This window comes from Drosophila arizonae, chromosome 4, assembly GCF_054131065.1.
Source record: "Drosophila arizonae isolate 15081-1271.41 chromosome 4, UAZ_ARI_1.0, whole genome shotgun sequence".
NCBI classification, from domain to species: Eukaryota; Metazoa; Arthropoda; class Insecta; order Diptera; family Drosophilidae; genus Drosophila; species Drosophila arizonae.
The window spans coordinates 10,213,289-10,239,184 of record NC_142924.1 but is presented as its reverse complement, the minus strand read 5'-3'; the positions used below and the strand labels follow the sequence as shown (position 1 = coordinate 10,239,184).

Genomic DNA, 25,896 nt, shown 5'->3' with positions numbered 1-25,896 from the left:
CGCTATTCTGTTTGCGTTTTGCAGCACTGCAACATTGGAATGTTGCGCCATATTTGGTAATTTGACGCTTCCCCTATACAGTCACACTGTAAATTATTTTGAGGCCAAGTGTGACCGATTAAATGCATTTTCGTGTGTATTTTAGCATTCAACATTCTAAAACACAAATAGTCTGCAAAGCATATAAATTACAATGCTCGTGCAGAAAGTTGAGTAAAACATGTTGAATATAAAGCAAATGCCTTGTGAACTCGTAACTGGACTCAGGGCACCCGCGATATTTGGAGTGTAGTGTGCGAGAAGTGTGCGCGCCGCTTTTTCATTACAGTTAACATTTCTGCGGTACGTGTGCGTGTGTGCGTGCTGTGCTGAGCGTGTGTGTATGTGCGCACATTCATATGAGCATATGCATGTAGGGCCAGTCGGGCTAACGGGACTTTCTCTTCAAACAATGCAAAAATTTGTTGATTTGCGACCTTCTCTTGCATTGTAGAATGATGAGCACGACACGAACCAACTGCATGAATGTTGATGAAAACAGCACAGTTCCGACCGCTGCCGCTGTCGGCGTCAGTGGCGCAGCGTCAACATCGGCGACGGCTGCGGTGCCGGAATTCGTGCACCTGACTGAGACGCGCCGTTATATTTATAGAGCGATAGCCGCCATTCATGATGACAGCTTCAACAATGTTATGAATCGACTACTCAGACAGTTCGAGAGGTAAGAGCTGATTCATATGTTAAAATAGCCCCTCCCTCTCTGATCTTATTTTACCCGCTTAATCAAAAGTGCCATACGAGAGGAGCTGGAGTACGCGCAGAACTCGCCAACAATATGTCGCAAATTGGCGCGCAGCATAATCGGCCTCTCGGACCTGATACACACTCTACTCGGCCAGCGCCTTTCGGCCACCAGCAGCTGGAACCTGAGTCGTGATCGCTGGTGCTACATTGTGGCCAATTATATTGCCTGTGAGCTGTGCGCTGCACAGGATCGCATCGAGAAGGATCAGTGCATCATTGAGAGAATTGGCAGCATGCTCAGTCTGTATGTCGAGGCCAATGAAGAGAGTTCCGCTCTGCACAAGGAGAACACGCTGCGCACGCTAATCGCCATACCTAAGCTGTATGGCCAGGCCAATATAATCACGGTCTTCTACAGGTTGGTAGCGGATTAAAACGCGTTATCAAGAGTATAATTTATTATTGCATACATCTTTATTTAAGCCGCCTTATTCCGGAATGGTCCTCAACAACTGGCCTGTTCAGTCAGGTCGAGCTGCCCGATAAGATATACATTCAATATATTATTATATTTTATTATTGGCAACGACTGGAGCGTAATGAGTCGACCAAGCAGCGCATCTTTGAGTTTGCGATCAAGTTTATGCGACCTGCTCGCACGCTGCCCTACAATCCCGCCTACATAGAGCATCTGCCTAAATACAATACACCTAACACGGCCACGCGGTGCATTTTGGAATATCTCAGCCTTAAACAGTGCTGCCGAGGATTGCATTCAGCAAGCAAAATGGACAATCGAATGATTCATCCCAGCGAATTGGTAAGTCAGCTACTATAAGAAAATCGCTCAATTTCCTTCATTTTGTCCACAATGATGTTTTAGTAAAAGGTCTGAGTTGAGCAGACGGTTCACGTCTTGTCCTGCACCGACGCAGTTAGTCGCGGTTGGTGTGCAGGCGAACGTGTCTCTGCTGCTCATAAAATGACTTCAACATTTAGCTGAGTAAAATATATAAGAGTTTTGACTAGATTTACAAAAGCAGAATTACAGAATTGCTATTATTATTATTTATTTCATTTTTGCCATCAGATCCTTGACTCGGATGAAGAGGACACTGATTCTGAATCTGGTTTGGTATTGATCAGCACTTTGTTCTTATCGGCGAGTGCAACGCAGCAAGAACCACCGCCACCACCAGCTCCTGATCCGCCCGACTTCCTCAAGCGCTTGTGCCGCAATGCCAGTCGCTTGGAGCCTGTAAAACGTGCCACGGCCTTGTATCGAGGCATTGACAGCACGTGCGAAGTTGTGGATCTGTGTGAATCGGACGAGGAGGAGGAAATGTTCTCACTTGACTTCAGTGTGCCCGCGAATGTGGATGGCAGTGGCTCTTCTAACTCGAACGAGGCGACCGGAGTGGGCGATGACGACTATGTGCCCATAACTCGCATCTATCCCATTAATTTGCGCACATATCAGCGTGCCACCAGTGGTGGCGCAACAGTATCTGCTGCCTCAGCGTCCTCCGCTTTTTCTGCTGCCCATGGCTCTCCTGCTGCCACCTATACAATGCCGCGCATAGTCAATAGCTACAGTTGCCGCAGGGACAGCCTGCATCTGGTATCCACAACGCAGACACCGCCACATCTTGTGGATCAGTGTGTGCAAACCGCTGAGCAAGATGAAGAGGAACGAAACCAACAACAACTGTTGGAGCTAGAGGAACAGCAGCAGCTGCATTTCAATGATAATGCCATATCCAGCTGCATGCTCTATTCAGACACAGGCCAATCAGCCAGTCCCACAACCACCGAGCTGCTCTACGAAGCGTCGTTCAGTCGCAGGAAGACCACTCCGGGGGCTAGTACGAAATTTAAACCCAATGACAATCATCACTGCCATCAATCATCTAGTCGTAATAGTTATAGTAGCGAAGCCTCCTTGCAAAAGAAACAGGTTACATTTAGTACACAACCTTTGGTCTCCTCGAAGAAAGTCCAGTTAACCAAATCCCCCAAAAATATTAAGCCGTCTATTAAGCGTTATAATAAAACAAAGTATACATCACTAACGCATCTGACGAAACCCAGTTCAAATATGGACTTTATCGAATCTCTAAAGTGGATGGGGCGTAAAGGTAATACTATCCTACACCTGTTATAAATATCGATTGTAATAGTTTGATTTTTCATTGTTTTAGAACATTTACTTGCCGGCCAGCGAATGTTTAGCAAACTGGAATCGAAGAAAAACTGTGATAAACGGACTAATGAATCGTTGTCTTCCTGCAATCGACGTGACCAAGGTCGCCAAGGTCAGCAGTCACGCTCGCCAGCCGCTATCACGCCCACACCTACGCCCACGCCCACGAGTCAGCTAACGCCCACTACGAGCAATGCTTCCAGTGGCACACCGACACCGCAACCAAAAAGGCTGCCGCCTCGAGGCTCACAGCGTGCATTGCCCACTCCGCCCGCCTCCACACACAGCTCAATTGAGACATCTCGTCATCGAAAATCCTTTGATAGCATACAGAACTCCATAGACGTTGAGGTGCAGGCCTTGGCCAAAAAGTTCAAATTTGACCGACGTAAGTTCTCAGACAATTCCAAGGAGCACGTGGAATTCTACAAGAGTCTGCTGCAACTGCAACGTAAAAGAATGGACGAGAAGCGGCAACTGAATGCTACAATAAAATCTCAATCGGTGTCAGACCTTAAGGTCAAAAAGCAATTGTATGCAGCAAATATGAAGTTACGTAATGATATAGATAAGCTAGAAAGAGATCTGGAGGTAATAAAAAACTTTGCGGTGGAGACGAAAGCAAAGACAGCAGCAACGACAGCGACTACGGCGCTGCTTATGCCTATTGTAAGACTGAAGCGTGTCCACATTGACAATTTGGAAATGTCACGCAGCAACATTGAGGACAGTATTAACGTAGGTGCACATCATAGCTCATTACATTTACATTTACATTTACAGAACTTGTTTGCTTCTTCTTTTAGAAGGAATTGGATCAGCCTAAGCAGCGAAAGCTAGGCAAGCGTCGTCGGCGAAAGCAGCATTGTTGGTCAAGGATTAAGAACCTTAATAAAAAGAAGAAACTGTTGCAGCAGGAGATTTTGAGCTATGCTGACGGTCCAGCTCCGGTTGGTGATGCAGGTAATACTGTTACTACGGATACTGCTGATAATACTGCTACTGCTGATAATACTGCTACTGCTGATAATACTGCTACTGCGGATACTGCTGGTAGTGCTCACACTGCTGACATTGCTAATATTGATACTCCCACTGATTGTAACACTACTCCCGTTGCTACTTCTGTTCCTGATGTTCCTGCCTCTTCACCCACTCACGCTGCTTCATCGTCACCTGTGCCAGACTGCATTGCCGCCTATGTAACGTTGGCCAACAATGGGGAATCGTGCAGCGAGGAGGATGCAAGCGTGAAGCCCAGTGCTATGCAAGCGCGTATGCCCACTCCCGAGCTGGAGCCGAGCAGTGTAATAGCCGCACACGAGATTGAAGTGGCGTCCAGTAATGTACCTGTCTATTTGCTCAACGGCGAAAGTCGCGATTTGACAACGCCCGTGCCAACAACTTTGGCTAGCGATTTGATTGCATATGAGCCGTAGCATTCGAGTGAGGATTGTAGGCGCGTCTATGTGGAATCTGAATCTATACTGGCTCTTGGCCACTTTTAACTGTAGTCCATACGTATATATATATATCTATATTTTTGTTGATATTTTAAACGAAGCCTGTTGAAAGAATTTTGAATCACAAAACCAATATTTCATAAAGTAACTTTAGGTATATTCGAATGACTTGTTGAATTTTACAATTATCAATTGCCAACCATTTTCGTAGAGTATTTGCCTATTGGACATTGCAATCCAAAGCTTTAAGTTTATAAACCTTTTATTTATTCATACTATGATATACATCTATTTGTATATATATATATGATGTGCATGTTGTTTTTAGTTTTAAATTGTGCATAGCAATTGCTCAATACGAGCCGCAATATTAATTTATCTTTATTTGGTTTAAGGACTTATGTTCAATGCAATAAACTTAAGCATATAGTACATGAGATTAGTCACAATTGTTCAGATATAAATAAATATATATATATAGGTATAAATATATATACATATATATTGTATATGTGAATTATGTGCATTACTTTACAAGTTAAATTAAATAAATATATGGTGTTTTCCTTTTCGAGACTTCAATTAGTGTTTCATTTTAGCTGATTCGCGTATGTTAAACTTCGGCACACGATCCTTTCTGGCCAGTATCCTGTTGGAATTATCCTCAATGTTAATGGTGCTGATTATAATATTCACTCGACGCTCGATGACGCCTATGAAGAGCTTCACGTTGTGCACCGTGAGGAAGGTCTTCGAGCTGAGCACATTCAATATCGGCGCATCGTCACAAGCCAGCAATCTGAGGGAGTTATAAAACAAATGGGTAAAATATACATACACATATATATGTACATATAATAATGTCTCAAGTAAACCCACTTGAATATATCCTCTATGCCCTTGAGCAGCTGCTGCAATCTGTTGCTCAGATTGTGTTTCTTTTCCCTCGTCTCCTTGGCCAGCTGTTCTATGCGCGCCAGTTCGTCATTTAAATAGTCCAAGGCCTCAGTTTTGAGCTTCAGCTCCTTCTCTGTTTGTTCAGACTTCTGACGCTCTACAAGAAACAATAATATCATCCCTTAGGCATCTCTCTTCATACAAGCTCATAGCTTACCAATCTCTTCTGTTAATTCTTGTGTGGTATCGTTGAGCACCTCCACTTCGTGACTCAACTCGTTCACGTAGTTGAAGAGCGCAAAGTTTTCGTCTTCCTGGCGCTTGAATTGTGCCACCAGACGTTCGGTGTCATCCTCGCCGTATAGCTGTTTGATTCTCTCTATGATCTCTTTATACTCGAACAGCTGGCGCTCATAGTTTTCCTTCTGGCTCTGTTTCTTATCCAGCTCACGTTGCTCCAGCTCCGGATTGAGCCGTTTCTGACCTTTGATGTCGAAGAATTTCTGCAGCTTGGCGTCGTGCTCTAAGCGACGTTGCATCTCTCGCATCTCCTGGATGTGCATGACTTTGTCATTCTCATTGCGATCCTTGAGCACGGATAGCTTTGTGCAGAGCTCCTGCCGCTGATCGAATGCCATTGTGGACTGATCAATGAGGTCCATGATAAGCTTTTTGCCATCGTTGAATTGGGTCACCATTGATTGCCACATCTCGTTGAAATTTGCACTAAATTGATTTAGGTGTAAATGTATGCTTCAAACATCATATCTCATTAACCCTTACCGATCTTGCAGCATATGATTGATGGCATCTCTCATCTTGCTATTCTCCGTTAGGACATCGCTGCACTTTTTGTTGACCACATCAAGGCGGTTCTCAAGTTTGACGACACTCTTCTGCACCTTGCAGATGGTGTCCTTGTAGCAGTTGTCGGGCACTTCATTGCGACGCAGTGCGTCAATCTCTTTCTCCATTTTACGTATGTGACCCTCTAGTTCCCACAGATTAGTTTGCTCGTTTTGATAGGCGCGCTGCAGCTCCGATTGCTGCTCTTGCAGATTGCTCAACTGTTTCTCCTTATTGGTATTTCGACGAGCATGAGTGCCGCCCTCCAAGGTTTTGATTTCTTCCTTTAGCTTCTCGTTTTCCTGCTGCAATACGTTAATCATGTGATTTTGCTTTTTCAGGCGCTTCGCCTTTTCCTCGAGCAGCCCACGCAAATCTAGCTGAAGCGAGCGATGTTGGCGTTGTAAGCGCTGCAGCTCAGCGGCAGCTAATTGATCTAGTTGGTCAGTCATTATTTATATTATTATAATTTTAGTTATTTATTTAATAAATTAATTTTTAAAATGCGAAAATTTTTGCCTGCAGTCAAATCTTCGTTATTTACTAGAGCACAGGGTGACTCGTTACCAAGCAACTAAGCAAACAGTGCTGCCAGATCTGCGCATGCTGGTTTACTGTGCTAAGCACAAAGAGCTGCCGGATGTGCGCATAGATGTGATACCCGCCAAATTTAAATAAGAAATACCAGAAATTTTTATGGTAAAAGTTTATTATTTGTAACTTTATTTTTTAGTTTGTTCTTTGCATTTTGTTTTCATGTTTAAATGTCTATAAAGTATATATAATATATATTTTTCTGCATTTTTGTAATTTTACCATTTTGTTTTTTTTTCTTTCTTAATATTTGTTTTTTTTTTGTGTTTTTTTTTTTATATATTAAACTTGCCAGTTTTTTGCTTTTTATTTAATATATATATAATTTTTGTTTTTCACTTATTACATTTGCATAAGTTGTCATGTATAATAATTATTTATTAATAATAATTTAATTGTTGTAATTATAACTGGTTTACTTGTTCATTTATATATTTTCCTCTCCCGCTCTGCTCCATTTTTTAATTTCCGTTTTCTTTTTCTGCTCTGCTACCTGTACGATAATAATATATGTTTCTCATTCTATGTCGCCCATATACGACGCCCAGAGTATTGGCCAACGAAACAAAGTTTACAAGGTTTCCATTGTATTTTTCCCGTTTTAAAACTGTCAAAATGTAGCCTAAAACCTTTTGATATTTATTTATGTATATTTAATTTCTTATTATTTTTTGTTTTCTTTAAGTTTTTTTATTTTTTAAATTTTATATTATTGTTAGCTTCTGCCGCGCGTTTGGCCTAACTGCTTTCTCTTTTGTAAACATTTTATTCAAAATGAAATAATACAAATAAATAATAATAATATATATCTATTTGCATATATAAATATATATAGAAAGAATGGCAAAAACAACAATATGATAAATAGGCGCAAATAATGTAAGTATGTAGTTTTTGTTGTTTCTTTCTTCTAATTGTTATTGTGTTTTATTTTGTATTTTTTTTTTATTTTGTTAATATAGTTACTTATAAATATATATGTTTAGGTTTATTTATGTATGTTTCTTGTATGGCATAAATTATTAATAATTATTGTTGTTTAAACTAGAGTTGTTTTGTTGTTGTTTAATGTTGGGTTTTTGCTCTTTACGCCTGTTAAGTATTAAAATATTTGCATAGTTTTTGTATGTTTTGTTTTAATTTGCTTGCTTTCATAATTAATTAATAATAGTTGATTTGATAGCATTTCATAAATGTGTTTTTGGGCTTCAATCATTAAATTGAATATAAATATAAATATAAATATATATATACATATACATATAAATATATATATATACATATATATATTTATAGATATATTTCTTTGTAATGTTTGCTTTTTTCGGTGTTTACTTTCATCCTTTTGTTTTTTCCCCATGAACGAATGCACAATTTTTACACACTTCGCCATTGAGTTGTTATTATTTATAAATAGTATTTAATATACACATATGTATAGTATATATATATATATATAAAGACCTTTCTCTTTGCTATTTTAAATTGTTTTTGTTTCGCTATTTACTCGTATGCTTTTCCTTGCTTTTTCAACTACATTTCCTATTAGTTCTCCTCCTGCGCCTTTCGCTTTATATGTACTATGTATATGCCTGTATTATGTATGTATGTACGCATGTATATAAATATAATTTTTTTTTTAAATTTAATTAAGTACACGAATGTATGTGTGAGTGTGTGTGTGTTGGTGAGAGTTGTGAATGTATTTTCCTTCATCTGCCGTTGCGCTGTGCTTTAAGAATCGAATTGCATTTATCTCAAATTAAGAAACTTGAGAAACAACATAAATATGTCAATATTATTCAAATTGTGCTTTACATATTTGAGAAAAAGCTTGCATCGAATTGTGTGAAATTGATTTGAACTTTGATGTAAATGTTTTGTTTTCTTTTCTCTCTTATTTGCTTGGAAATTTCTCTGTTTTATTACTACACATTTATTTTATTTCATTTTGTTTTGATTTTGAAACCATTTTACATTTAACATTTAATTCTGTTTAATATCTTAATCAATTTCTGTTTGTTTTTTGTTGTTTGGAAACATAGGAAACATTTGACAAGAGCAAGCATTCAATTATTTATTTAGTATAATCGCAGAAAGGAATGAAAGTTGATCTTTAAATGAAACATGTTTGATAAATTTACATTTTTAGCTACAATTTGTTTTGTTTTTCTTTTCTTTTATTTATATGTTTTCCTCTTACTTTTATATGGCATTTAACCGCATTTTTTGCTGCTAATTTATTTATTTTCTTTTCTTTATTGTTTTCGGTTAAGGTGCTCTTCAAAAATTCCAAATAATAACTTATCAGCTGTTATAATCTTATTTACGTGTGAGCGTGTGTGCATGTGTGTGTGTGCTAACTAAATGTGTGTGTGCTGCGCATAAAATCTTCAAAAGTTTTTTCTTTCAGATGCAAAACAATTTGCTTCGGTGTGAGTGATCGCGTGTGTGTGTGTATATATGTGTTTGTGTGTGCTAGTGCATAATGCTAATTACGGACGGATTTCTAAACAGAAAGTAAAGTTTTTGTGTACTAGAATAAGCTGCTTTATAGGGTATTAAACGCAACAGAAATATTACTTAAATTGTGTGTGAGTATGTGTGTATGTCTGTGTGTGTTAATGTCTGCTAAGGTCTAGACTAGCAACTATTATTCAATAATTTATATTATATGTATTTATTAAGTAGCATTGGGCTTTGTGTCTTGTATCTATTTACAATATAAATTCGCTTTGATTTTTCTGTTTTTGTTTTACACTTAGCCTCAAGTGCCTTAAGTGTCGCCTTTGCATCTGTATTAGTATCTAATATTTGGCTAAGTTTCTAAAAGATAACATTTTTATCTACAAAAAATAACCGTGGGCCTTTTTCATTTTCCACTTTTCCACTTTTCGTTTTCCTAGCATTTTCTTTCCTTCCGTTGTTTACCTTTTTGTATAATTGCAAAAAATTTGGATTTTCATAATGTTTTGTTCTTTATTGTAATAATAATAATTGTCATAATAGTAGAATAATATACATATATATATATATACATATGTATATGTTGCCTATTTTTTGCAATTTATCATTATACATATATATATTTTAAAAACGTTTTGTTTTCATTAAATATATATATTTATTCAATATTTTTTAAATGCACTTTCTGAGCTTCTTACAAGCGCCGCCAATTATTGTTGCTGTTGTGTTTCAACTATATATATATGGATGTATATATAGAATATATACTTGCCTACTACTGCACTCATGTCCCGAACTATGCCCATTTCTTGCTCCTAAATATATTAATATACTATTACTATATGTATATATATATTTATATATCAATGCAAATTCTAGTTGTATGCAAAGCTTTAAAATGTTTCAAATAAACGTACATAGTGCAAAAGCTTGAATAGGGGAAGAAATATAACAAAAGTTTATAATATCATATATTATTATCATTATTATTATTATTATTATTATTATTATTTTATTAGTATTATTTTAATTCAAGTTTTATAATTGTTAATTGCATCATTTACCCTGTTTCCTATAAGTTATTCGTGTTTCGATTTCAACAAAAACCCAAATGCTATCAAGGCAAAAATGTTCTCCTGGCCTAGCAAAAAAGATATGCACCCTCCATTATAAACTTGGGCCCGTTTAACTATGTGTGTCTGTATGTGTGTGTGTGTGGAAGTGTGTATGTGTGTGTGTGCTAGTCGTATGTGTATAAAAAACTAGTGTATGAAATTTAGTAGTCCTTGGTTTATGGTGGGGTCAATGTTGAATGTGCTTTGCTCTATAGTTCTATGGTTTTTCGTTTATATTATTATTTTTAGTATAATCTTTCACGTTTGTTAATAATTTAGTTTTTAGTTAAATACCTGCAGAAAAGTGTATCTAAATATATTTTTGATTATTAAGTTCTAAACTTGGACTCATGTGTTTATATTTTTTGGTTGTTTTTCTTGTTCTCGTTCTTGTTGTTTGTTTGTTTGTTGTTGTATAAGTGTTGTAAGCTTCATTCACTACATTGTCTAGCCTTCGTTATTAACTAGCAATAGAGTAATTAATTAATAAGTTAGTTAGTTTAGTTAGTTAGTTGATTTCTAAAAATAATAATTCAAACATTCTATAAGAATGCCCATCTCACAATAAAAATACTATTTTCATATAGCACTAAATCGAGATATATATGTATATATATATATATCTTGTGTAGCTACTATAAGTAAGTATTGTTATGGTAAATCTTATGATTTAAGTTTAAGGAACGATCATCGATAAGAGACTTCATTTTCTTTTAGTTAAATATACAATGCTTAATATTAAGATTAATTTTTTGTTTTCTTAAAAAAAAAAATGGAATTTAAATAAGCGAAAATAAAAAAAAACGTAACCATTTAAATTGTGTTTATGCCTGTTCGCCCTAAGCAAAGTATCATCTATGAGAATTGCCTAGAAGAGCGCATGTGCTTCTGTCTGCTCTCTCTAAGCAAACTAACATCTATGAGAATCGCCTAGAAGAGCGCATGCGTGGATGCTTTAATGATCTACGATATACGCGCTTGATATGATGAGCTTTGTATGTTAAATTTGCAGTGCGTAGGAACGCGCCATAATTTTTTTCTTCTTTTTTTTTTTTTTTTTGAATTCAACAAAATCATGTGGAAAATTGAGCAGTAAACTGTATTTTGGCAAAATTTGCAAATGCAATTGCCAATCTCATGTGAAATCTTTTGTCGTGGCTGCCTTCATTACAAACAAATTGGACGAAACCGGGCGCATCTTTCTATAGGGCTTTGCCTAGCACTTCATAGTTGTTCTCTTAGTTTTTGTTTTTCTCTTTTGTGTTTGGTTTCTGTATTATTCCAATTTTTACGCTTTATGCTCAAGGTACAATTGTTTTTCTTTTCTCTGTTTTCTTCATTAATTTCAATTCGATTTATATTTATTTAACTTGTTTTCTCATTTTTTTCATCACATTTCATTTCGAATTTAAAATAAGCGCTCAATATTTAAGCATTAATTATTTATTCTTTTTTTATTGATTACTATATTTTTATTTTTTAAATATTTGTTTTTGTTTTTTTTTTTTTTTTTATGTATCTTTGCGTTAATTTTGATTTGGCTTCTTGGTTGCTTTTTATCACCGCTTTTGGAAACGAAAAATACATTTCTTTAAGCTGAATTTAAAATTAAAAGTATAAAATATAAAAAATTAAAGCAAAATGCAAACAATTTGATTTTTAGTATTTTTTTAGTTTTTCTTTTTTTCAAGTCACAGCCTTTTTGTGTTTTCTTTTGTCTTTTTGTTTTTGTTTTGAAGTTTACAAATTGCGAACGAAATTATAAAATTTTGGATAGATATATATAGAAAGTGATATGGGTATGTAATGTGCCAAATTGTCTGTCCGTCCGTCAAAGCTCTCTCTTTGTCATTCCGTCTGCCAATTCACAAGCCACATCAACGTCATCATCACACTTGAAAAAACAGAATGGAAATAAAGAAAAATGAAACAAGTTTTCGTTTTTTTTTTTTTTTGTATTTTGTATTTTTCTCAATTTGTTGATCGCTTTTATTTGTTCATCCGCATCTTCTTCTTTTAGTTTACTGTTGTTTTACGTATTAGAAATAATAATAATATGTATGATAATTTAAGTTTTTCTTTTCATTTTGATATAGTATAATTTGCATAATTTTGCCAAAATCAGTTTTTTGCACTAAGTTGTTAATATTTTATTTTAGTTTTTATTTAAATATTGTGTATATAGTCTAAAACGTTTTTCCTTTTGTATAATAGCATAGAATAATAATAATAATAATAATAATAATACATATATATATATATAAGTATATATATATATATATATATATATATATATATATATATATATATATATATATATATATATATATATATATATATATATATATATATATATTTAATTTAAATACTTTTTCGTGTATTTTCAATACAAAATCATAATAATAGTAATAATAATAATAATTTGTATTATTTTATTATTATCTCAATAGTTTGACTCTCTTTTAAGTTGGTTTTAATTTTTGTTTATTTCATGTTTGTTTTTTATGCAATAATTAACTTGAATTTGACTAGATCGATTCATACAAGATCGCAAATACATATATGTATATAGTGAGAGTGTGTATATGTGTGTGTGAAGGGGTGTGAGTGTCAGTGTGCGTGTGAGTAGTGTAAGTTGGTCTAGTAAAAATCTAGATTAGCATTTCGAAGCTGCAAAAATCTGAGGGCGTTACTCAACTGTTACTCAACTGTTGTTTAACTACAGAATAGTTGCTAAAAATCAATTATTGATATTAAATTATGCATTTAAATTTAAGTAAGTATGTATGTATGTATGCATGAATGTATTTATATATAGCTATATTTAAGTATTTGTTTTTTAATGTATGTATATAATGCACAGTTGCATTTGCATCCTTGCGTGTGTTTTCATTTTATATTTTCTTTTCTTTTGCAGTTTGGGGGGACTTTCATCCGCCTTCGAGTTTCGTTTATATTTACAAGATTTCTAGGCGTAACATTTCATAAAAGAAAACGTACTTAATTGAAATTAGTTAAGCTTTGAGACAAAAAGACTTTTGCCAAGAAATATGGGACTGGATTTGGATTTGGATTGGAACTAACTAACTACGTAATACTCTGTTCCAACTCTTCATGATTTCTGGCTGCTGTTGCTTTTGATTATATTTCCTCTTTGTATGACTGTGTGTGAGTGTGCTTGTGTGTGTGTGTGTGTGTCTGTGTGTGTGTGTGTGAAACTGAAATGTAAACAAATTATATATTGCATTGGTAACAAAAGTAACTTTAACTTTCATAACAATTTGTTGTATGCTTAAATATTCTTATATACTTTAATATATATTTATTTATTATTTAATAATTAATTGTGTTTTTTAGTTTTGGTTTTTTATATATATTTTATTTTTATCATTAGTATCAAATATGTGTTTGTCGCGAGCTTTAGTTCCAAGCCCGCAGACTAGGCGCTAAACGTATTTCAATTTTATTTTACCTCTTCTTCTTCTCTCGTTTACACTATACAAACTGCAAATAATTGTTAATCAATTATTTGATGCTTCTTCTTGTTCTCTCGTCAACTTTTTTTTTGGCATATTTAGCTGTAGATTTTTGACAATCTTTCACTTTTCTTTGTTTTGTACAGATATAACTTTTTCATCCTCCTCCTCTTCTTCTTGTTCAAGATAATGTCAAAAATGTTTTGTAATGATGTTTCAAACAGAGTTGAGTAAATATATTTTAGTAAGATATTTTCTTGCAAGTATGTGTTTGTGTTTGTGTTTAATTAAAGGCAAAAACATATCAATTGAAATATAAAAATGTTGTGTTCAATTTTCTAGTTTCGCTAAAAATGTTTTTGTTTTAATTGTATATATAAAAAAATGCTAAATATGTATATATGTATATATATATTTTTTCATCAATAATAATTTATGCACTTAAGATTTATTATGTGTTCTTTATTTTAATGACTGTGTAAATTTTTGTTGTGTTTCTGTTAGCTTAGTTCTCTTAACAGGGCTAAGGGCGCGTTATATGGTCAACATTATTCTTGTTAGTTGCTTTTTTTTTACTGATTGGAGCTTCTGAAAATAAGTGGCCAAAATGTTTAGTTGTCTGTCGTACATATAGAAATGTATATATGTATATATATATATATATGTACCCTGGCAACTTTTTTTAGTTATATAGTTTCCCCATATAAATATATATATATACATATACATATATGTATATATACAGTTCTTTATTTCAATATATACATATACATATATGCAAGCATATATATACATATATATTCGTAAGTACCTGTATTGGTTTTTTGTTTTTGTTACAAGCAGCTAAGATTAAGTGTAAAGTTTTGTTTGATTTCCTTTTGTAATATATGTATATATGTATACATATATATATGTATATATATTATATACATATATATTAATGCTATAAAATCGTTTACGATTTTCCTAGTTGCCTAACTCAAAAGTGTTTTCCGTGTAAAATGAATTGAGTTTATCCAACTTGCGTTGTTTTTCATTTTCTCTTTTTCAAATATGTATTTCTAACAAATTTATTATTATAATTAAATTATTTATTTGTGTTTGTTTGTTTTTAGTTTCTCATTTATATATTATAAAAATGATATTTGTTTTGCTTTGTTTGTTGCAGGCTACACGCAAAAACCATTTGTGGTTCTCTTTAAATTGTTGGACTTAAGTGTATTTCTCTCAAAAGCATATCGCAAATATGTATGTATATATATATGCATATATATGTATATATATATTGTTTGTTTGTTCTTTTTTTTTTTTTTTAATTTTCTGCTTACTGCTTTCACCTAGTGCTAAGTTATTTTTTATCATCTTACAATTAATTAAATTCGAATTTTTGTGTTAATTTTTATTTGCATGTATAGGTTTATGTATATATATTTATATATCCATCGCCAATTTGCTTAGTACTAAATGCTAAAAAGTTGCAGAGCTACATATCAATCAATCAATCGATCGTCCTATATCATCCGACTACGCTCTATCCATAACGCCTCCTAAACTTTTTCAACTCATTTGCATATGTTTTCTGTTTTTATTACTTCTTCAATTAACAATTTCAGTTTTTCTGATTTTTTTTTTGTTTTTGTTGGTTTTTTATTTTTTATTTTCTTTTGTATTGATTTCTGTGTATTTTTTTACAGCATATAATTTTTTTTTTTTTTTAGATTTTAATAAATTCCATATTTTATTTTGTGTATAAAAATGGTTGCTGCAGTATTCTCTTTTTTTTTTAATTTTTTTTTTGCTTTGTTTTTAAGATTATTATTTAATTTCATTTTTTTTTTATTTGAAAACCCAGATAATTTTGGTCTCTTACCAGTCAGTTTTTGTCTCAAGTTTTTGGTATGTGTGTGTGAGTAGATGTTTGTGTGTGTGTTTACAGTTGCTCAATATCAATGTTTGTTGCTTGCTCTATAAATATATATATATATATATATATGTATTTCGATATATATATATATATATATATATATATATATATATATATATATATATATATATGTACATATATGTATATACACATATACTCGTCATTTTGGCAAAAAATTGTTTTGTGTGTGTATTGTTTAATTATTTTTTTTTTTTGTAGATTTTTTTTTGGTTATTTTTTTTCTTATTTTTTTTTTCAATACATTTTGTTTAAGTACTGCTTTCAGCTGCCTGTATAAATACATGTGCATATATGCTCTGAATTTTTTTTACATTTTCTGTTTACTATTTTCATAGCTTTTTCATTCTTATTTTGTTCTTAGCTTTTCTATTTGCTGCGGCTTTGCTTCACTTAGCATTTGCAAAATTCATTGTTTCAAGTCCATCTGAAAGAGGTATTTAAATATGTTAGTCAATTTGAAATTTCGAATGATTTGAAAATTATAAATAATTGAATAACTGCTAGTGAATTAAGTGAATTATGCTGTTCAATTTGGACGTCATTGGTATTAGTGCAAGGCTTGGAGCATTTACATTTGCATGTACAGAGCTGTAGAAGTATTTGAGTCTTAGTGGCATGCTCTTCTTTCTATAGTTGTCAGCATAAGAGTGAGAGAGGGAAGGATAGCTGTTTAACTGTGAGCTGCTAAAAGCTTTGCTCAATGCTCAATGGTGGCTGTTAATTAACATAGTCTCGTGCCTTGCTGAGTAAGAGTGAGACGGCTACTGAGGCTCGATATGAATTCGTGAAATGAAGACAAAACATAAGTGACAATGCTGACTTTAACAGTGCAATGTAAACGAAATAGTCTAGTCTTTTGCCACTAATGTGAATTATTAATAATAATGGCAGGCCACTAAATTGATACAGCGTTGGTTTATACAAATAAATGGTATTTATATATTAGTAAAAAAAAAAGATTTAATTTTCAGCTTACCCTAATAAAAAGTTGATCCATGTTGTTGCTGTGGTTCGTGTTGCTGTCGGTGTTGCTGCTGCTCTTGTTGCTGTTGCTGCTGTTAGGCTTTTCGTTTCTGTTGTTGCCATAAGAACAACTTCTCGACGAGCTCTACTTTGGAATAGTTACTTGTATCATGAGAACAGGGAATGTTCTCATTGCTATTGTTGTTGCTGTTATTGTTGTTGTTGTTGTTGTTATTGTTGCTGGCATTGGTGCTGTTGCTGCTATAGCGATAGCAATAGGTGCCATTGCGCCAGCTGGCAAAGGTATAGGGAATCGTATTGCGATTTGCATTGCGATCATTTGCCAATTGTGGTCGAAAATTGTTGTTGGGATTGTTTGGTGATGTTGTTATTGTTGCTGTAGCTGGTGCTGTTGTTGTTGCATTATATTGATGATGCTGATGGAGGTGATGATGTTGTTGCTGTTGTTGTTGATGTTGTTGATATAGCTGATGTTGCTGCTGTTGTTGTTGCTGTTGCTGCTGCTGGTGATGTTGGTGTTGCTGCATCATTTGTTGTTGCTGCTGTTGTTGTTGTTGTTGTTGCTGTTGCAGAAGCTGTATCTGTATTTGCTGTTGTATGTGTTGTTGCTCTTGTATTTGTTGTTGCTGCTGCTGCTGCTGTTGTTGTTGTTGTTGTTGCTGTTGGTTACGCTTAAGGAACTCCGATTGTTAATAAGGTCGACTGGCATCCTTTGGCCGCTTCAATTGAACTTTCAGTCTTTTCATGCCAATCTGGAAGCCATTCATGGCCTGAATGGCCGCTTGAGCGCTGGTGGGATTATCAAATGAAACAAAACCTAGAAAATTGTACAAAGTTGAATATTGGAAATCAATATGCGAAAATTGCTATAGCTCTAAGGATCATTTGGACTTACCGAAACATTTGCTTTGGTTTGTTGCACGATCGATGAAGACCTTAGAGCTGATCACATTGCCAAACGGCAGGAACATTTGCATTAACTCAGCATCACCAAATTCTTGGGGCAAATGATAGATGAATAGATTGCAGCCCTCCGGGCCGGATATAGAACATCCTGGGAACATCAGAAAATCTTAAAAGAAGACATCACAAGAAAAGAAACAAAGTAGAGAAAACAAATTAAACGATGAGCTAAATCATAAATTCGAACTTTATGAGTTTGTCTGCTGTATAGATTTATTCATGGCTGTTCTTGAGTTTCTCTTCAAATATATATAGATTCAGTTCTTTGTTTGCTTTGTGTGTTTCGTGTTTTGTGGCTGATTTTGTAGACGATTCAACTAAAGCTAATGCGTTGCATAAAATTCAAAAACTAAATGACAAAACAATGATGTAGAAAATATATTCGATACATATATATATATGGGGAGGGGGAACAGAAAAAAATCAAACAAACAGTAACAAAATACGCTTGCATAGGCTAAAGTATTTATGTATATATATAGTTTATTAGACATAGTCGTATATGCTAAGAATGCTTAATGAGCTACCAGTTCTCTAATGCTATATACTTAAGTTATAAGCTTATGATAAATCGTCCCGAATTTCGCATATCCTGGTACAAGGATTGTATGTTTTATGAGTTCAGCAAAGCTGAGTTTTATGTGTGTCTATGTGTGTGTGTGTGTGTGTGTGTGTGGCATGCAGGTTAAGTACTCAGTAAATTTATTGAAAAATACAATTAACAATTAGCTACGCGCAACAAATTGTATATAGAGAAACAAAAATGATAAACACGTTACGAACAAGTTAGGCTTAAGGCTAGATACATATAATACATATACACACGCACACACACATACAGAAAGAGAGAGTGAGAGAGAGAGAGAGACGATGTATATAGACATTCTATATGCGCCTTATTAATGGCTGTTCTTTTATCTTGTCTCGACAACGTTTACATAGTTTTCTCTTGGGGGCAAAACAAAAGAAAAAAAATATATATATATAAAAAAATATAAAACAAAGCGAACATAAAATTTTATGATTTTTCATGTGCCTTGGCAAGCCTTTCCGGCGAATATCTTTGCTTTTTATGCGATTTTAAGCAGTTTATATGCAATTTTTACGATCGCCCATAAAATGCCTTTAAATGCAGCCATTAAAAACGATTTACGCCCTTCACGAACCTTTCCAAAAGGGTTTTTGAATACACAAATTGATACAAAGAAGGAAAAAAAGAATCTATGTAATTAATTTCGCTGGGCCTTTCAGTTCAATTTCAAGCGTTTGTGTGTGTGTGTATTTATATGTCTGAATGATTAGTATGTATATTTATATATATTTATATAGCTATATATGTAAGTCAAAACATTCATTTATAAAATTGAGAGCTCTTCGCTTGAGCTCTTCGTCACATCTCTCATCAACAAAACTCAAATACAATATTGATTTACAGTAAGGAAACTAAGGAAAAGTTGGTGGAAGGAAACAGAAAAGAGAGAGAGAGATAGAGAGAGAGAGAGAGAAAGAACAACCGACGAAATAATAATGAAAAGCTTACCTTCACGCTGAGTGGGTGCAACCGCCGCTAGGGGAGGTGGTAAAGCTTGTGGAAACTGTCCATAGACGGCGGGAAAGGCTGCGTTATATATAAATAATTTTTGTTTTTGGTTTTTACACAAAATCCGAAACATTTATAAAGACAACACAACAATTAAGATACGTATATATATATATATGATTTTTTGTTTTATGTTAAAGTAAGTTCTCTTGTAGGATTTTTCAGTTTAACTAAATTGATATAAACGAAACAAAGATAAATCAAATTCATAGATGATTGATAAACTACGACCAGATCAGATCAGTAGAATACTTAGTTATATATTCCAGTCAGAAACAACATCGGAGAGTTAAGAGACACCAGCTAAAGTGGGCAACTGGATTTCTAGAGTGAAGTCCATTTGACTTTCATAGACAATAACAAAATAAGGAATACAAGATAAACCAATTTCAGATCGTGTTTTCGCAAAGAAATGTCAAACGTCAAACATTGAAACAACAAATTTTGGGTTCGAATATATTCAAAATATAATTAAAAACAATGAGAACAAGTTTTCAACATAAAAGCCAAACCAAAGAAATGCAGATTTCAATTCAAGTATAGCTCGCTTAGGTGAGTCTGCCTTTGATTGTGAGAAGCACATAGAAGAGCGCTGCGGCGAGACTTGACTTGAATTCTGCATTTCTTTTGTACACAAATTAAATATTTATGTATATATAGAAGTTAGAGTTATATATAACACTTTACTAACAATATATATATATATTTATGGCATGACACAACAATTATTAATTATTTCAATAAAAACAATTATGAATGATTGAACTGTTTATTCTGTCTGTTGTTGTGGTTGAATTACATTTTATTTCCAGTATTATTTTTCATTTTTAAGACAATGATGTTATGAGAGAAACTGACATGATAATGCATGAGAGACACAGAGAGTGTGAGAGAGGGAGGAAATGGGAGAGAGTGGGTCGGTAGGTAGGGTCTGGTGGGAGTGTGTGGTCCTATAATGAATGATGAATTGACATTTTGTGCCTAAGGGACTTGTTCTAAACTATTATTAATATTTTCCTTTTGAGCACAATCAGATACGTAGTTCTCTTAGCCTAATGCATAAGTTATATATATATAAAGATTTTAAGAGAGAGAGAGAGAGAAAGAGAGAGTGTCTAAGGCTAGGCAGAGCTTGGGCACTTACCAACTCCTGGAAATGGTGGCAAACCAGGGAAGGCATGTTGCAGTGCAGCAGCATCGCCATTTGGCAAACCTTGTGGTGGTATGGTCAGATGCAGCGGATCTGGAGCGAGTGTGAGATCTTCATATGAATATCAATAAATAGTGATCGTTAGCTGGCTGCCAATATACCCTGTAATTCGATGTGAACACTTACGTGGAAATGCCGTTTGTGGAATGCCATTCGTGAAGACACCGTCGGCCACCGAGGCAGCTGCAGCAGCGGCGGCAGCGCCTCCTGGCTGCCCATTGGGCGTATTGGCGCCCATATTAAAGTTGGGCATCGTCGGCGAGGGCAGCGACGGCGGCTGCCCGGTGCCATTGAGGCCATGAGGTATTTGCGTTGCCAGGGCGGCCATTGGGTTCATGTAGGCAGCCGCCGAGCCCGGCGCTGTGGCCGCAGCGGCCATCAGAGCCGCCTGCTGTTGTTGCTAATGAGGCACAGAGGATTGCAATCAAGCTGACTGAAGTGACTGGGGGGCTGTGTGTGCGGGTGCACGGCTACTTACCTGCGCATAGGCGCCGTACGGTCCAAATTGATTAAAGACAAACGGATTCAATAGGTTCATATGACCGGCCATTTGCTGCATGCGTCTTATTTGTCGCTCCTTCTCCGTGTCGGCGTATTTGACAACCAGGCTGGAGGATGCGCCCTGCAAAGGAAATAATTGGATTCACATCGTGAGCTCACTGAGTGGCATTGCATATTTATTGGCGGCTCTTCCGTTTCTCATTTCTCGTTTCACGTTTCCCGATTCCCGCTTCCCGGTTCCCCGCTTCCCCGGTTCCCCTTCCAGCGCCTGGCACCATTCAATGGCAAATCCTATTACAGGCCATTATTTTGTGCCTTGTCACTCGACGGCGCTGGCAACGTTGCCCTATTTTTACCTGTGTGACGGCGCCGTTCCTCACCACACCTTGTCTCAGCTGACGCACAGCGCCCCGCCCAACCGTCCAATCGCCCGCCGCTGTCTGTGCACTTTGGCGCTTGGCTTTTGTTATGCGAAGCGGACTGCTCATTATTATCATATTACATTTTATATGCCTTTGTGATCCACAGCCACAGCAACAATGATAAAAAGCAAAAATACTCGTAAATAACAAAATAATTGGCAACGCACTTCAATTTGCATTTCCATTGAAATCGGCTTACAAGCTGCGCGCTCTTTATAATATATAATATAAGTACCTCCTACCTGGCTGCTCCTCCACATACATACATATTATATATATGCATATATATATACATATATATACAGCTGTCTGTGCCTCGCGCCCTATCTACAGTCAAGTACATTGAATCACGATGTTATCTATTGTCGGCTGTCATTGATTTTGTAACATTGAGCAACAAAGATGTTGGCTCCCTTCCTCTTCCTCTCGCTCTCGCTCTCTGTCTCTATATCGGTTTCTCTATCTCTGTCTCCCTCTCTTTGTTGCTTTCTTTGATGTCAATTAATTAGCATAATAATGGACGCTTCACATTTCGCACTTCCGCCTCGACTCCCACACCGCTGCGAGCTGCCGTCGTATGACAATTGAAGCGACAACATTTCATGTGCCCTGGCATTTTGTTTTGTTATAATTAAGACGTTTTGCAGATGAGTTGACTGTTTTTGTAATACAAAACCCGAAACAGGGAGGCTGGCCGAGGCGAGCCCAGCCGGAGCCTGGGAGTGGGTAGCTTTTATGATTTTGCAAATCATTAATCAATGTAACAATGATATTATATTGCATAATTTCAGCTGTCCGGCCTGCGAGTGTGTGTGTGTGCGTGTGCATGTGTGAGTCTGTGTGTTAATGAGACTTTAGCTAAACAGGTGCTTCATGTACATAGTTAGCAGCCCCAGCAAACACAATTTTAATTAATGAAATATGAAACTCAAGTTTATGCAAAGGCCAAGCTAAATATCCAGGGAGCAAAGCAACCGCAGGCAGGCCAACCTGCCGGCCATCTGAAACTCCTGGCACCAGGCGCAAGGAACAAGGCAGCCTGCACTCTGCTGAGCATCTTTGTAATGTATTTTAATGAGCCAACAATGAACATTGGATATTACATAATTATGTGTATCATGTGTATCTCTGCTCTGTGTCTATGAATCGTAGAAGCACACAAATGCTGCTCAGATGAACGCCAACAGCTTTAAGCTGCAAATGCTGAAGTCGAAGATAGGCGAGATATATGAAGAGTAAATAGCAGATCGAGTTGGCAAATTATAGAAATTACAGAACATAATTAAATGTTAAAGTATATGAAAAGAGCTAAAGAGTTGCTTAAGTACTTTAATTAAAAATTAAATATAATTTTAAAATATTTTAAGCAAGGTAACAGCAATTACGGCAAATAAAATCTTTAAGAAATTCGGAAGAGCATTTTCATCAACTTTTAGCTCATTTGCTGCTGCTGCTCATGAAATTTTAAATGAAATGCCAAACAGCAACAGCAGCAACAGCAACAGCAGCAACAGCAGCAGCAGCACCAAAAACAGCGAGAGGAACAACACATAATTATTGAAGTGCACTTCCTTTCAATTTTCGCCAACAAATTATAGCATATCAACAGCATGCCACACACTGGCGCACACCATCGCGGCTATGTGGCAGCAACAATGTGAGCGCTTGCCGCTTGTCCTGCCCAGTCGCGTCGCTTCGCCGCCCGGCTGCCTGTTAATTTCATATTTCGAAACATGACACTTTCACACATTGGCTAATTTGAAAGCATACAAAATGGTGGCCAACACACACGCACGCACGAGCTGCCGCGCTGTAGAGTTGTTGCCTCATTTCGTGACGAATGTGCTTTGTAGCAGCTGCCGTTGCCGTTGCCGTTGCTGTTGCTGTTGCTGTTGCTGCCGACTGTGTTGCATGTGGCACACAAAAGGCGAATCCTTTTCGCGCATATGCAGCGCGTCTCGTTAAATTGTCGCCTGACACCTCACTAATGTCATCACCAGTGTCGAGAGTCAGCCACATTATTACTGTAATTATGTTGGCCGTGTAAACGTCATTAGGCGTTTTAGTGCCAGCCAACGGTACGTGCCCCAATCGCGCGACAATGTCGTCTCCTGCTTCTGCTCCTGCTGCTGTTGTAACTGTCGTGTTGTTCGTGTAAATCTTTCGACATGTTTCACGAAAATTGCACTGGACAAATTGCAGTGCAACAAGAGCTGAAGTGGAAGTGTGGAGCGCAGTGTAGCATAACGAGCTCCTATCTATGGTTGCTAAATTACATGCTTATCATATATCTGTTTCCCATATACACATTTACTAGGTAGTACTAGTATATAAACTTTAACAACTTTAATTTCAGTTTTCTTTTATCTTATCATTTCGTTAGCCATATATTACTATCAACTATCAAACATTAATTAATTTTATGAACTATTAAAGACTATTCAATTGAATTGATTTCCTTAGCAGTCTTCTCTTCATTTCATTCATATCATATCATATTATTTCATATCTTCCTTCAAAAATCTCTTCATCAAAACTCATTTTCCAACTCGTTCCATGAACAAATACAAATACTTCATCAGCTCTTCTGCTTGCTCCTGCCCCTGCTCAGCTAATCCCTGTCATTTCCAATTACGCTCCTACATCTATATCGGACTGCCTCGCTAATTAGCGCTGCTCCTCAAATAGTGCAACAGGCTCGGTTAGAGCCGCAAGAGCTCATAAATTAATTCATTAACGTCAATTTGATAGCCATATAATCCCGAACCGCAAGTCTTGTCTCTCTCTCTCTCTCTCTCTCTCTCTCTCTCTCTTTCTGTTCCACTCTGCACTCTGGGGGCGGCTTGGCGATGGCCCCTAAAAAGGCAAGCCTTCGTGAAATGATGCCTGCCTGCGGTCGTAAGTCAGTTGAGTCGAATATGAACGTTTATTATATGCTATGTGTGCAGTTGTTTGGCTGGCACTTCCGCTTCCTGAAGACGGCGACACGATATTCCCATTCAAGTGAATTGCTGCGCCAAATGAAATGAAAAATTCAACACGACGCCGAAGGCAGGCAGCACGCCTCTGACTAGCTCTGAGTTTGACTCTGACTCTGACTCTGTGTGCAACAGGCTGCCACATGCCGCATGCCGCATTTGCCGCATTTGCCGTTTGCCGTCTGGCAACTAACAAGCCAAACTATACGAACGGCAGGCTTGGACTTGTGCCAGGCGGCACTTTTGGCAGCAATCGCATGTTGCATGCCACTTGCTTTTGCGGCAGGGTCCTGCAAACGTGACGCCATTAGCTTGCGCCTCTTCCCCGCCCTCCCTCTGCCTCTCCCTCTCTACCTCTGCCAATCGCTTAGGAGGCAAGCGCAGGCTTTACCATTTTGGCACTTGGCAATCTATATACACACTTATATATATATATATATATATTTTTTTTTTTTTGTGGTTCGCCTTATTGTTTTTTAATGCGCGTCGCTCAAAAGTTTTTGCTCGCCTCTTTGGCAAAGTTTCAAACCGCAGCAGGCCAATCGCACACAGGCAACGGCGCTCGTCGTTGCCCAATTACAATTGAAGGCTTACAGTGCATTTAAAAAGTAATTTGTCTGCCAGCCGACCCCCAAAAGCTCTGCACGTATTTATATTTAAATGCAAATGCAACCAAACCCGGATCCAGACACGAGCTCTGCACGGCACAGGGACGGAAGGCGTGGAGGGGAGCCAGGGGCCAGAGGTTCAGCAAGTGCACATGATAAACCTGTTGGCTGTTTGGGGCTCTCTTCAGACATGGCCGTAATCACAGTTACCCGGACTGGCAGTCGTGTTGCCGTTGCTGTTGCCGTTGCCATTGCCGTGTTCACTAATGGTGGCTACAAGCCGCAAGCGTTGAGCTCCAGCCCCGAGCGCAGAGAGTCAGGACACATGCACATAATAAACTGCAACGCGTGTGCTATAGCTACCACTAGAGCTGGAGCTGGAGCAGGAGGAGGAGCAGGAGGAGGAGCAGTAGCAGTAGCAGGAGCTGGAGCTGGAGCAGCAGCAGGCGCTGGAGTCGTTTACGTGTCTGGGGACATGTTAACATGGCAGTCGTGCCAAAAAATTATTATTCCCGCCTCGATGCCGCTTTTTGTGTGTGCAACAACTGCGAGCGTCGATTTGTCAACGCCTAAAAGGACAACATATTTCTCTCTCAATTTGCAACGAGAACGTAACACACAAAAAAGAACAAAAATAACAAAAAAAAAAAAAAAAAAAAAAAATGTATAATAAATGCAAAAGAAATACTAGCAAATAAATGGGCGGCAAATGGTTTTAACAAATGAATTATATATATATAACTATATATATGTATGGTAGTCTGTGCATGATTTGCATATAATAGTTTATTTTTATTATTATTTTTTTTTGCTATTTGTTTTTTTTAAGCAGTCGCCGGCCGCAGCTTGTTTTAATTGCTAAATGAATTGGCCGGGCGCGC

General features: G+C 36.3%; 3 protein-coding genes across 4 annotated transcripts in view; 1 reads left to right on the top strand and 2 right to left on the bottom strand.

The window, feature by feature from the left end:
- Nucleotides 1-77: 77 nt before the first annotated feature.
- On the top strand, nucleotides 78-4,992 carry LOC108613430 (uncharacterized). 2 transcript variants are annotated; one of them, XM_089467250.1, is made up of 7 exons: nucleotides 78-342; nucleotides 494-721; nucleotides 791-1,162; nucleotides 1,228-1,564; nucleotides 1,835-2,882; nucleotides 2,946-3,685; nucleotides 3,757-4,992. In XM_089467250.1, the coding sequence occupies exons 2-7, from the start codon at nucleotides 495-497 to the stop codon at nucleotides 4,384-4,386; spliced, it is 3,354 nt and encodes a 1,117-aa protein (XP_089323376.1). In that variant the 5' UTR covers nucleotides 78-342; nucleotide 494; the 3' UTR covers nucleotides 4,387-4,992. The 2 variants fall into 2 exon arrangements, with proteins under 2 accessions (XP_089323376.1, XP_017862371.1); XM_018006882.2 differs by having other exon boundaries at nucleotides 3,754-4,992.
- On the bottom strand, nucleotides 4,899-12,672 carry Ccdc114 (Coiled-coil domain containing protein 114). Its single transcript, XM_018006888.2, has 4 exons — nucleotides 6,091-12,672; nucleotides 5,525-6,033; nucleotides 5,290-5,464; nucleotides 4,899-5,209 (listed from the first exon to the last, which is right to left on the bottom strand). Exons 1-4 carry the CDS (start codon nucleotides 6,603-6,605, stop codon nucleotides 4,993-4,995), a joined length of 1,416 nt encoding a protein of 471 aa, XP_017862377.1. The 5' UTR covers nucleotides 6,606-12,672; the 3' UTR covers nucleotides 4,899-4,992.
- A 2,417-nt stretch (nucleotides 12,673-15,089) lies between these two features.
- The window catches only part of bru3 (CUGBP Elav-like family member bruno 3), a 157,027-nt gene continuing 146,220 nt past the window's right edge, over nucleotides 15,090-25,896 (bottom strand). Inside the window, 7 exon segments of the mRNA XM_089467251.1 lie at nucleotides 15,090-16,173; nucleotides 16,726-17,550; nucleotides 17,629-17,805; nucleotides 19,237-19,314; nucleotides 20,441-20,539; nucleotides 20,633-20,906; nucleotides 20,985-21,128. Of these exon segments, the coding sequence (XP_089323377.1) occupies nucleotides 16,808-17,550; nucleotides 17,629-17,805; nucleotides 19,237-19,314; nucleotides 20,441-20,539; nucleotides 20,633-20,906; nucleotides 20,985-21,128 (1,515 nt within the window). The 3' untranslated portion in view covers nucleotides 15,090-16,173; nucleotides 16,726-16,807.

What these genes read in the sequence shown, in the direction of transcription:
- LOC108613430 (XM_018006882.2), top strand. Translation starts at nt 495, where the DNA reads ATGATGAGCACGACACGAACCAACTGCATGAATGTTGATGAAAACAGC. An exon ending in ATAATCACGGTCTTCTACAG is followed by an intron (nt 1,163 to 1,227) that starts GTTGGTAGCGGA and finishes TCTTTATTTAAG; the next exon opens with CCGCCTTATTCCGGAATGGT. An exon ending in ACATTGAGGACAGTATTAAC is followed by an intron (nt 3,686 to 3,753) that starts GTAGGTGCACAT and finishes TTCTTCTTTTAG; the next exon opens with AAGGAATTGGATCAGCCTAA.
- Ccdc114 (XM_018006888.2), bottom strand. Translation starts at nt 6,605, where the DNA reads ATGACTGACCAACTAGATCAATTAGCTGCCGCTGAGCTGCAGCGCTTA. An exon ending in AATCATATGCTGCAAGATCG is followed by an intron (nt 6,034 to 6,090) that starts GTAAGGGTTAAT and finishes AAATCAATTTAG; the next exon opens with TGCAAATTTCAACGAGATGT. An exon ending in GGCATAGAGGATATATTCAA is followed by an intron (nt 5,210 to 5,289) that starts GTGGGTTTACTT and finishes TAACTCCCTCAG; the next exon opens with ATTGCTGGCTTGTGACGATG.